Source organism: Schistocerca americana, chromosome 1, assembly GCF_021461395.2.
Source record: "Schistocerca americana isolate TAMUIC-IGC-003095 chromosome 1, iqSchAmer2.1, whole genome shotgun sequence".
NCBI lineage: Eukaryota > Metazoa > Arthropoda > Insecta > Orthoptera > Acrididae > Schistocerca > Schistocerca americana.
The window spans coordinates 787,421,078-787,433,500 of NC_060119.1; the positions used below are offsets into that span (position 1 = coordinate 787,421,078).

The 12,423-nt window shown below is 39.3% G+C and overlaps 1 protein-coding gene across 1 annotated transcript in view; it reads left to right on the forward strand.

Moving 5' to 3' along the window:
* LOC124594244 (ATP-dependent 6-phosphofructokinase-like) overlaps window positions 1–12,423 on the forward strand; it is a 426,583-nt gene that overhangs the window by 137,761 nt on the left and 276,399 nt on the right. The window contains exons 5-6 of the mRNA XM_047132611.1: window positions 11,443–11,551; window positions 11,646–11,834. Coding sequence (XP_046988567.1) covers window positions 11,443–11,551; window positions 11,646–11,834 — 298 coding nt within the window. The remainder of the gene's footprint in view (window positions 1–11,442; window positions 11,552–11,645; window positions 11,835–12,423) is intronic.

The window sequence follows — 12,423 nt, forward strand, 5'->3', positions numbered from 1 at the left end:
TCAGGAGAGTTTCTGGGAGAGGAGGGAGGTGCCCCATGGCTTCTGTAATGACTAACGGCACTCTCCACATGGATCTGTGAGACATTGCCCAGATATTATGGCAGCGTATTTTGCCATGGTTACTGCAACAACCTGTCAGGATCTGTGTTTCCACCGCCATAGAGCGGTTGTTGAGAGGTGTAGTCTGGACTTCTAGTCCACCTCTCATGAAGTTTTCAACTGCCCATTTTCTATGTGGGAGCTGGATTTTGCATTGTCTGCAGCTCGTGACACATCCCCTGGTCACGAAAGGATCCATTACAGTATGCTACAGCACCTCACAAGGCACAACAAAGAAATCCTCCTAGCACTTTTTAATGCCTTTTGGGCATCAGGTCACTTTCCTGACTCGTGGCGTGAGGCAGTTTTAATTTCTTTCTTAAAACATGGGAGAGACCACACGAGTAGCCTGAGTAGCTACCGTAGTGTTACCCTTACTAGTAGCACGGGAAAGACCTTGGAGTGGACGGTCAACACCCTGCCTTGTCTGGATGTTAGAATCCTGGCAACTCCTTAGTCGCTTTCAATGTGGGTTCAGGAGGTTTTGTTCCACCATCGATAACCTTGCCCTCCTGGAGGTGGCTATACAACAAGGTTTCCTGTGCCGTCATCACCTTCTAGGTGTATTTTTCGACATCAAGAAGGCCTACAATACCACTTGGAGGCATCTCTCTTTTTATTCAGTCTGTCTTCTCACCACAATATTTTAGATTTGTGTTTATTAAAGTTATGGAAAACTGTTACAAACTTATGCACCAACCCAAATATGCTTTGGATGTAAATTTTTTGAGTTAATCTTCTTTCTGTCTTCTCCAAATTATTTAACTTTGTCTGACATCTGGTTTTAATCGACAATATGTAGTACTCCAATTTTATAATAATGAATAAGGAGTTTTTTTGTACATGTTTGTTACGCCATTTCCATTTCTGGTCCTTATTATTATTATCATTATTGTTATTGTCATTGTATGTACATTCACAAGTACGAATATATAATGAATTTACAAATCAATTTTTAAACTTGACAATCAGATCACAGTCACGTCATGCAAGTGTTTCAAACCATATTTAAAGGTGTGGCACAGACAGTTCTCCATAATATTTCTATCTGTTCCTCCACATTACACTTGCATGCACTTCTTTCACAATAACATCACTGCTTCAGAGTGTGGCCACATCCCTCTTGTCTCTTTCGGATGTGATTGTATCTTGACCATTTGTGATGGGGAAATCTCTGCCATCTTTGTCATTGGGTTTTGAATTAGGTGGGCCTTTTGACATGGATGTTCCTCCAGTGTTCTTTCCACTTACAATGTAAAAAATGTTTGCAGTCTGAAGAATGATGGAAAGTGATTTGCATGACTTTGGCATATAGCTGATGGATTCTGGAAACCACTACATAAATATGAATTCTAATGTGACATTATCTTCTTCAGAATTTGCACCTTATCACCTTTTCTTCTGAGATCTTTAAGGGGCTTACCTGTTGAGATCTGGAGGGTCATTAGTGGAGAGAACATGGAACCACTCAGTGGGAGTAGATCTTTTTTTTTTGGTCATCAGTCTACTGACTGGTTTGATGCGGCCCGCCACAAATTCCTTTCCTGTGCTAACCTCTTCATCTCAGAATAGCACTTGCAACCTACGTCCTCAATTATTTGCTTGACGTATTCCAATCTCTGTCTTCCTCTACAGTTTTTGCCCTCTACAGCTCCCTCTAGTACCATGGAAGTCATTCCCTCATGTCTTAGCAGATATCCTATCATCCTGTCCCTTCTCCCTATCAGTGTTTTCCACATATTCCTTTCCTCTCCGATTCTGCATAGAACCTCCTCATTCCTTACCCTATCAGTCCACCTAATTTTCAACATTCGTCTATAGCACCACATCTCAAATGCTTCGATTCTCTTCTGTTCCGGTTTTCCCACAGTCCATGTTTCACTACCGTACAATGCTGTACTCCAGACGTACATCCTCAGAAATTTCTTCCTCAAATTAAGGCCGGTATTTGATATTAGTAGACTTCTCTTGGCCAGAAATGCCTTTTTTGCCATAGCAAGTCTGCTTTTGATGTCCTCCTTGCTCCGTCCGTCATTGGTTATTTTACTGCCTAGGTAGCAGAATTCCTTAACTTCATTGACTTCGTGACCATCAATCCTGATGTTAAGTTTCTCGCTGTTCTCATTTCTACTACTTCTCATTACCTTCGTCTTTCTCCGATTTACTCTCAAACCATACTGTGTACTCATTAGACTGTTCATTCCGTTCAGCATATCATTTAATTCTTCTTCACTTTCACCCAGGATAGCAATGTCATCAGCGAATCATATCTTTGATATCCTTTCACCTTGTATTTTAATTCCACTCCTGAACCTTTCTTTTATTTCCATCATTGCTTCCTCGATGTAGAGATTGAAGAGTAGGGGCGAAAGGCTACAGCCTTGTCGTACACCCTTCTTAATACGAGCACTTCGTTCTGGATCGTCCACTCTTATTATTCCCTCTTGGTTGTTGTACATATTGTATATGACCCGTCTCTCCCTATAGCTTACCCCTACTTTTTTCAGAATCTCGAACAGCTTGCACCATTTTATATTGTCGAACGCTTTTTCCAGGTCGACAAATCCTATGAAAGTGTCTTGATTTTTCTTTAGCCTTGCTCCATTATTAGCTGTAATGTCAGAATTGCCTCTCTCGTCCCCTTACTTTTCCTAAAGCCAAACTGATCGTCACCTAGCGCATTCTCAGTTTTCTTTTCCATTCTTCTGTATATTATTCTTGTAAGCAGCTTCGATGCATGAGCTGAACGTGAATAGTCATTTTGTTGCCACTTCCCCCAATGATTTTAGAAATTCTGATGGAATGTTATCTATCCCTTCTGCCTTATTTGACCGTAAGTCCTCCAAAGCTCTTTTAAATTCTGATTCTAATACTGGATCCCCTATCTCTTCTAAATCGACTCCTGTTTCTTCTTCTATCACATCAGACAAATCTTCACCCTCATAGAGGTTTTCAATGTATTCTTTCCACCTATCTGCTCTCTCCTCTGCATTTAACAGTGGAATTCCCATTGCACTCTTAATGTTACCACCATTGCTTTTAATGTCACCAAAGGTTGTTTTGACTTTCCTGTATGCTGAGTCTGTCCTTCCGACAATCATATCTTTTTCGATGTCTTCACATTTTTCCTGCAGCCATTTCGTCTTAGCTTCCCTGCACTTCCTATTTATTTCATTCCTCAGTGACTTGTATTTCTGTATTCTGATTTTCCGGAACATGTTTGTACTTCCTCCTTTCATCAATCAACTGAAGTACTTCTTCTGTTACCCATGGTTTCTTCGCAGCTACCTTCTTTGTACCTATGTTTTCCTTCCCAACTTCTGTGATGGCCCTTTTTAGAGATGTCCATTCCTCTTCAACTGCACTGCCTACTGCGCTATTCCTTATTGCTGTATCTATAGCGTTAGAGAACTTCAAACGTATCTCGTCATTCCTTAGTACTTCCGTATCCCACTTCTTTGCTTATTGATTCTTCCTGACTAATGTCTTGAACTTCAGCCTACTCTTCATCACTACTATATTTTGATCTGAGTCTATATCTGCTCCTGGGTACGCTTTACAATCCAGTATCTGATTTCGGAATCTCTGTCTGACCATGATGTAATCTAATTGAAATCTTCCCGTATCTCCCGGCCTTTTCCAAGTATACCTCCTCCTCTTGTGATTCTTGAACAGGGTATTTGCTATTACTAGCTGAAGCTTGTTACAGAACTCAATTAGTCTTTCTCCTCTTTCATTCCTTGTCCCTAGCCCGTATTCTCCTGTAACCTTTTCTTCTACTCCTTCCCCTACAACTGCATTCCAGTCGCCCATGACTATTAGATTTTCGTCCCCCTTTACATGCTGCATTACCCTTTCAATATCCTCATACACTTTCTCTATCTGTTCATCTTCAGCGTGCGACGTCGGGATGTATACCTGAACTATCATTGTCGGTGTTGGTCTGCTGTCGATTCTGATTAGAACAACCCGGTCACTGAACTGTTCACAGTAACACACCCTCTGCCCTACCTTCCTATTCATAATGAATCCTACACCTGTTATACCATTTTCTGCTGCTGTTGATATTACCTGATACTTATCTGACCAGAAATCCTTGTCTTCCTTCCACTTCACTTCACTGACCCCTACTATATCTAGATTGAGCCTTTGCATTTCCCTTTTCAGGTTTTCTAGTTTCCCTACCACGTTCAAGCTTCTGACGTTCCACGCCCCGACTCGTAGAACGTTATCCTTTCGTTGATTATTCAATCTTTTTCTCATGGTAACCTCCCCCTTGGCAGTCCCCTCCCAGAGATCCGAATGGGGGACTATTCCGGAATCTTTTGCCAATGGAGAGATCATCATGACACTTCTTCAAATACAGGCCACATGTCCTGTGGATACACGTTACGTGTCTTTAATGCAGTGGTTTCCATTGCCTTCTGCATCCTCATGTCGTTGATCATTGCTGATTCTTCCGCCTTTAGGGGCAATTTCCCACCCTTAGGACAAGAGAGTGCCCTGAACCTCTATCCGCTCCTCCGCCCTCTTTGACAAGGCCGTTGGCAGAATGAGGCTGACTTCTTATGCCGGAAGTCTTCGGCCGCCAATGCTGATTATTTATCAAAATTTAGGCAGTGGCGGGGATCGAACCCGGGACCGAAGACGTTTTGATTATGAATCAAAGACGCTACCCCTAGACCACGGGTACAGAGCCAGTAATATACCTCACAGACTTATTTAGACATATAGCTATCTAAGATGTGGGTGTTCTTCCTTCTGCATTGGTGCACTATATTTAGCAACTAAATACACAAGTAAAATTGCAGCATACAGTGGGTTATCCGTATATACTCTCCAGCTGTTTCCTGATATTTTGTAGAGAGAATTTACTGTTAAACAAAACTGCTTCAACAGATTCCTATACTGCTGCTTAAATGGCATTGTTCAGTTGAGACACTCCTGGATATTTAGGGTCATGGTTTTGGAAAACTTCGATAGCATAAAACAATGTGTATAACTTCCTGTGTACCTCATTACTATGGAAATGGAGTGCTGTTACCTCTATTTTACTTGGGTTTGGCTGGAGTCTCTATTTGCAAAAGTGGGGGGGGGGGGGGGGGGCAGAAAAAAACCACCAAATTTTGAGATGATGGTAGAAGTTGCCAGAATACTTGGCACTCACAACTCACTCATTTACTTAAGAACAAAATTTTTACGTCACTGAGTTGGACTTTTAAGGTAACTCATTGCACCATCCATTCATTTCATGAGTTCGAGAAAGTTCTCTGTAATTTCTGTGGGACTGTGGACCAAATCACACTGCAAGTAATCTGGAAAATGCCCTTTCAGAGTTCAAATTTCTGTCAGATTACTCAGTGGTCAGTCCAAATGCCCCAATTTTTGTAACTCAGACTCACAAAATTCGTGCATGCATCCACAGTTTCGCTGTAGCATGCACCCATCAGGAACTTATTTTGGAGTTGCGTGAGCTTTCCTACACCCAATAGTTATTTAGCAGTAGCATCCTAAATGTGACATAATCAGTAAATGCTGTTACATTTTGATTTGCTCATGTCTACACACCTCCATCAAGCTGCTGTGTTATGAACTTGACATTTGCCACATCAGGCATGCCCTCCACAAAACAATCCTTACACAAGGCCAAGAAATCTACCACATGGTATTTTACTTTCCTCTAAAATACTGTATTCTGGGGCTTTCCATGAAATTCATGGTCCCTCTCTATCTCATAACAATGTTACTTAACGTGACCTTAACAGATATGATTTCTTTCTTTCTTACTTGTACCTCTTTAAGGACAGCAGCATACAGTCTGCGCACCTCAAAAATTACTGAGTCAGCTCTTCCTTAGCCTCTGTCTGACTCTGAGCCACATGGCCTATGCTGCCTGACATTGATTTCAACACAGATTCCATCTCTTTCATCTTTTTATTGCACTCTGCCCACACAGACTCTATTCTCTGTCCCAAATCACTGTCAACAGTAATAATTCAATCGGCCAGCTTTTTCTCCTCATTGCTGATTAGTGAGCTAATTGCCTCTAAAATGTTCTGGATTTCCCCATTTTGATCTTTTAAATATTTTCTAAGTTCAGCATTTTGGTCTTTTAGTTCATCAATCCCCTTAACTTGACTTTTACTATAAAAAATTATGCCCAGTTTCTGCACATTAACTTGCAAAAGCTCATTAGAGTCTCCTGATACCAACATCCTATCTCCTTCCCCAAAACTTTTACTCTCATCTCCCTCTGGCTTATAGGACTCCTCATATTGCTATCTACTTGATCCAAGCCACACTCTGTTGGTGACTGCTTGATGCTGTAAGCCATGACTAACAAGCGGCATGACAAAGTAATCTGTGACTGTCATACTGCTGTTGGTGTGAAGTTGGCAGCTGCATGCATCATGTCACCTGCCTAGAGTGGAGACTTAAAATGCATGGTGCACTGGAAGTGGACCCTTGTTGTGGAACTGAACTGGGGTGGGCTGATGTAGAGACAACAGCCACATGGCTACTGCAGTGGCAAACTGGAGCCCAGACCCTCAATGTATGGCACTGCGATGAGTTTCTTGGTGTGGTGTGGAAGTGATGACAGTGACAAATGCGCATTCATGATGAAAACAAATAAAAAACATGTCTCTAACTCATTGTTATGGTTTGCACCTAGCTATCCTAGCCTTTGGGTCTAGTTGGCCAGCAGACTAGATGCTGGAACTGAGCCCACAGCTGTGATGGTAAGGAGTGAAATAACATTGTTGGGCTATAAACTGAATACAATGGCTCTCATTCTCTTCGGGGATGATAAATTTAGCTTCTTTTTCTTGTGTGCATTTGTATTTGAAATAAGAAAATGAAACTGCTCCTGATGCTATTAACTGTTAAGACAACTAGGCGTAACCCAGGTGCAAATGATGTGAAATGACAACCCACAGCTACAATATTTCAGTTTTCACTAATAAAAGTTTATTATCTTGAAAATGTTCACAAAAACTGAAAGACTGGTGAAGTCAACTATTTCAGTAAGTAATTAAAAGTGAGTCGAGTCCCCAGTATAGCAGCAGATAAGCTCATTATATAAAATTTAATAAACTAAAAACTGGTGGAAAACATTAACTATGTTCATTGCTAACCATTAAAGGAAAATAAACTACAGACTACCTCACACCTAATTAAAGTCAAACCAACATGCAACACGAAAGTCTAAGTGCGAATTTGCGGTAAAAATTACTTAATGAGGCTTGTAGTTTCACCAGCCTTGCTTATATCTTTTGATACAGAGTACTTGTGAATGATTTAACTGCACCGTTAGCTGTGCACTGAAAAATATAGATTGTACATTTAATAGCTGACCCAATAATTAAAGCTGAATAATTGCAAACTTTGTTGCAATGCTCAAAAAAAAAAAGTTCTTTTTCTTTGTGCAATTAAATGTTATTACAGCTATTAATTTGGCAGCACTTCTGTAATGGATTTTTACTGCTCATTTCATTGCATCACTCAGAATTTACATATCTTTAATCCACCAGGCAAAGTACTTGGTTGTAAGCTACAAATCGATTGTCCAATCTCCATTTTGCATTATTTAGTAAAGAAATCATTGTGCTTTTGCAGACTGGCACTTACTGGAGAACTTTCCAACACTGCATCTTTTTATATACAAAGATTACAAGTTATATTGCACGCTGGCAGAATACTGTTTTCCCCTCTTCCATATGACATATCATCCTTCATTGTATGGTTAACCATTTGCTGCGTATGAGCACAAATGCGAACAGTAGTTATCTGCGATTCAACTTTGATAGAAACGCATGGCCCAGATGGTGGACAGCAGCAGTCAGTGTAGAAACAGGACTGACACAAATTAGCACACAGACTGGCTGCAGCCAAGCAGCAAACAACACAAACCTGGCCTACACCCTATCCAGCCTCCCCATCACAGTGTGCATACTATTCAAACGTCACCTGAAACCCCTCTTTCACACATAAATGCAGTCCATTGTGTCACATGTCCTACTGCGGACATGGATACCTAGCCCACAGATCAACACCATTTCCTCCTTCTGTTTCAGTGCCCCACAAAAACTAAGTACCTTGTTCATATGGTCAGTTTTGATGAGACTATAATTAGTTTATTTAAAGTTGGATCATAGTTGGAAGCAAATTTGTTCTTAAAATCCTCAGGTATTCATTGCAAATATTTTCCAGCATTCAACTTGTTTTTGAGCAACAGTAAGTTGGCATGTGTCTGCCTCTTTGACTGTCTCAGAAGCATGTGCAGAGGCTATGCATACTGCATTCTCCTGATATCAAGAAGTCACATCTTTGGCTCACTGAAAGGCCACGCATTCTGCTGTATGCTGTCATGGAATATATGACTGCTCTGGTGTCTCAGCTGCACACCAAGCTGCAATGTATTCAGCATTCTGCTGACATTGATGTTTCATCAGTTGCACTTGCCTGATGCTCCACCTGCTCAATTATCTACTGTTCAACACAAATTTATGATTCTTGCTACATAGCTGTCTTCATAGCTCGAACTGGTTGTGAACTCTGTGGAAGATATGACTTGAGCCTGTCAGTCATAAAAAATTTAAACAGTGGTATCTAAAGTGAGGAGCAGATCATGTAAGATATCCAATCTAAACAACCTAATGTAATAATTATATCTAAAAACAAAGATGATGTAACATACCAAACAAAAGCACTGGTATGTTGATAGAGACACTAACAAACACAAACACACACACAATATTCAAGCTTTTACAATCCATGGTTGCTTCATCAGGAAAGAGGGAATTACATTCATAATCTAATAATTAACTATTTAAAACAATACAGCCAAATGGATGACACAGTTGGTAATCCAAAACAAATGCCAGTTAAATGAAGGAAAGTAATAACAAACCTAACCACGAAACAAACTATCAGTATCCTATAAACCAATAAAACCGCCAAAGAAACTATGAATCACTCAAATCTAACCAAAAAAATGCTACATTTCTAAAAATTTTAATGATGATTTTACCCTACAAGACTATTTCTGCTGTCCCAGATTCATGTTCATACCTATGTCATTTGTCAAAGCAGTTGAAACTATGCTGTACTTCATGCATTCATTTACAATTTAACTTTCATTGATTATGTTTTAGTTATGTTATGCATCCCATGGGAACATTAATCATATTGACCATCCCATGGAAACTGATTTTTTTTTTAATAAGAGGTAGTCTTTGTGTTCAGGATGTTTGCTATCTCCATTTCTAACTTCATCCAAATATGCCCAGATGCCTCAGTGTGAAGGAGTAACAAACATACTAACTTGAAGAAGAAAGAAAATAAGAAACTTCTAGTTCAGTGTAATGCAAATTTTATAATGCAAGAGTGGTTTGAAAAGTTCTTGGAATCACCATGAGAGGTCAGCGCTAGCGTAGCGAGTTGTTCACATGATATTAGCCTGTAAACACATGCCACGTCAGTGCTCTTGGAAGAGAGCTGTGGCGGTGACGTGGCTCTGTTATTGTTCCTGCATAGTGATTTGCGAAGATGGAAAAAATCAAGATGTGAGCAGTGATTAAGTACTTGATAAAGAAAGGTATGAAAGCAAAGGACATTCATGCTGATTTTCAGAATACTCTGGGGGACTCTGCTCCGTCATATTCAACTGTTGCCAAGTGGAAAAATGACTTTAAATTTGGTTGGGAGAGCTTAGATCTGCACAGTGGTTGGCCAAGATGTGTCACTACTCCAGAAATCATTGCAAAGTGCACAAAATGGTCATGGATGATTGATAATTGAAAGTGCATGAAATTGCTCACACTTGCCAGATGTCATCTGAAAGGATATGTCACATTTTAACTGAATAATTAGAAATGAAAAAATTATCTGCAAGATGGGTGTCACGACTCTTGATCAGAAATGCATGAGAATGGACATGGCAAAATTACACAAACTAAGGTATGAATTGTTGCCACACCTACCTTATTCACTCGATGCGACTCTGTCAGACTTCCATCTCTTCTCAAAACTGAAAATTTTTCTTGGTGGACGAAGATTCACTTCAAACCAAGAATTGATAGCCAGAGTTGACAACTATTTTGCAGGCCTGGAGGAAACTCATTTTTGAGGTGGGATCAAGGCTCTTGGGACATCATTGGACCAAGTGCATTAATCTACAAGGAGACTAGGCCTACATCAAAAAATAAAAAAAGTTTCAGTGATGTAAGTACTTTTTTTCTATTCCTACCGAGAACTTTTCAAACCACCCTCGTATTTGTAAATGCAACAATGTTATCTGCCCTCATGTGTGTGGATATGTTTGCATATCATAATCAGTTGAATGTAATTTTCTTTGTATGTATGAATATTGTTTCCCCACTGTTTGAAGCCAGTTGGTAAAGAATTTTTATTTACTTATTGCAGAGGGGTAATTTTATTAGTCCTGTTACATGCACAGGTTAAGAAGGTAACTCCATACTGTTAGAATACCAAATAACATCTCTGCTTGTAATCTTTAGCTCTAATAATGAAGTTATTCTACATGAACAATGATGTATGAATACTTTTTTTCCATGCATACCTATTTCAAATATTGGCTTTGTGTGTAAATACTTTGACTTTATGGGGCTAAACTGTTGCAAATATCATCTCATTTTTAACATGAGTATGACCTAGTTATAAAAGTATGTTACTACAATTGTAGCTCTGAATTCATTTTGAGAAGATGGAGAGAAATTCTTACTTTCTGAAAACTTATCTTGACTTATGACTTGTAAACCAGAGACAAACTGGTCATTTACCCCAACCACTTATTGAATGCTGCCATGGAAATGTTGTTATGTAATGCTTTGCTGGCAGACACAGTCAATTCAGGAAACTAAAACAGTCTTTAAAGAAATTTCTTCTTTTCCTTTATGGAAAGAGAAAGAAACCAGATAGATGAAAAAATGTCTGAATTTTTCACTGTTCAAGAAATATTGTGTTTTTTCTGTTTATTTAAATTATGTGTATCTTCATGGTGGAGCCTCTAATAGAGACTCAGCTTTGGTTGCTTGTCTTAAATTTTATTGAAAGTGTTAGAGAGATGGCCAGCAATCCAATCTGTGTTCCACACCAACCACACTTTTATAATAATGTTTGCTGTTATGAAGTGTTACGTCACATAATATCTAAAAAATAAACTAAAAAAGACTTGTTATTTAATGGTTCTATAACAAGTTTTTTTGAGTCTTTAATGGTGTGAGATGGATTTCATGTATTATGTTTCTTCTTTCTATTGATAAGCATTAAAGAATTGCAGTTAAGTAAAATCTGACGTTTAAGCTATTCTTTTTTGTGCAGATATCTGGCAATTGTAACTGCAATGGCATCAGAAGCTGACCTCGTTTTTGTGCCTGAAGATCCACAACCGACTGACTGGCCTCAAACACTCTGCAAGAAACTGTCACTGGTATTTGGGATATTGATAATGCCACCATTATTGAAACAAACATTTCCCATAATATGAGATAATTATTATTTTCTTTTTCACTTTTTCATGACAGGAACGAGCGTCTGGACAGAGACTGAATATTATAATTGTTGCTGAAGGAGCAGTAGATCGTGATGGTGAACCAATAACAGCTGATAAAGTGAAAGATGTTCTTGAGGAAAACTTGCATCAAGATACACGAGTCACTGTGCTTGGACATGTACAGAGAGGTGGAAATGCATCTGCATTTGACAGAGTCCTAGTGAGTATATGGGAAATTCTGATATGGGGAACACTGCTATTCTTGTCCTGTTATGCCTAATACTTATGTCATAATTCCACAAATTCTTCATTTTCAGAATGTTTAAAATGTTGTAGTTGCTCAATGTAGAGACAAACAAAATTTCCTTTATCTCTAGCATTAGTCAACATTTACTTGTTCAGTCATGTCTAGCTACATACGAGGTCTGTTCAAAAATTTCCAGAACTTAGTCCACAAAATTTTTCTGTGCATAACTTTTACTTTTTGTGCATGGTCTCCTTCAAAGTACTCTCCTCCACAATTGATACAATGTTCACAGTGCTATTTCCACTTCTGGAAGCAGTCTTGGAATGCCTGTTGCTGGATTGCATGAAGCGCCATCTGTGCATTATCATGCAAATATTAGTCTTCTCATCGGGATTTCATCTGTGAAAATAAAAAAAAAAAGGTCTGTGGGGGCCAGGTCTGGAGAGTACCCTACAGCACAAATCCGGGATGAACTAATCTTTCAAAGTCAAAGAAAACTATCAGCATGGCTTTGAAATTTGACCTGACTTGTCGAGCTTGTTTTGGCTGTGGGGAACCTTTC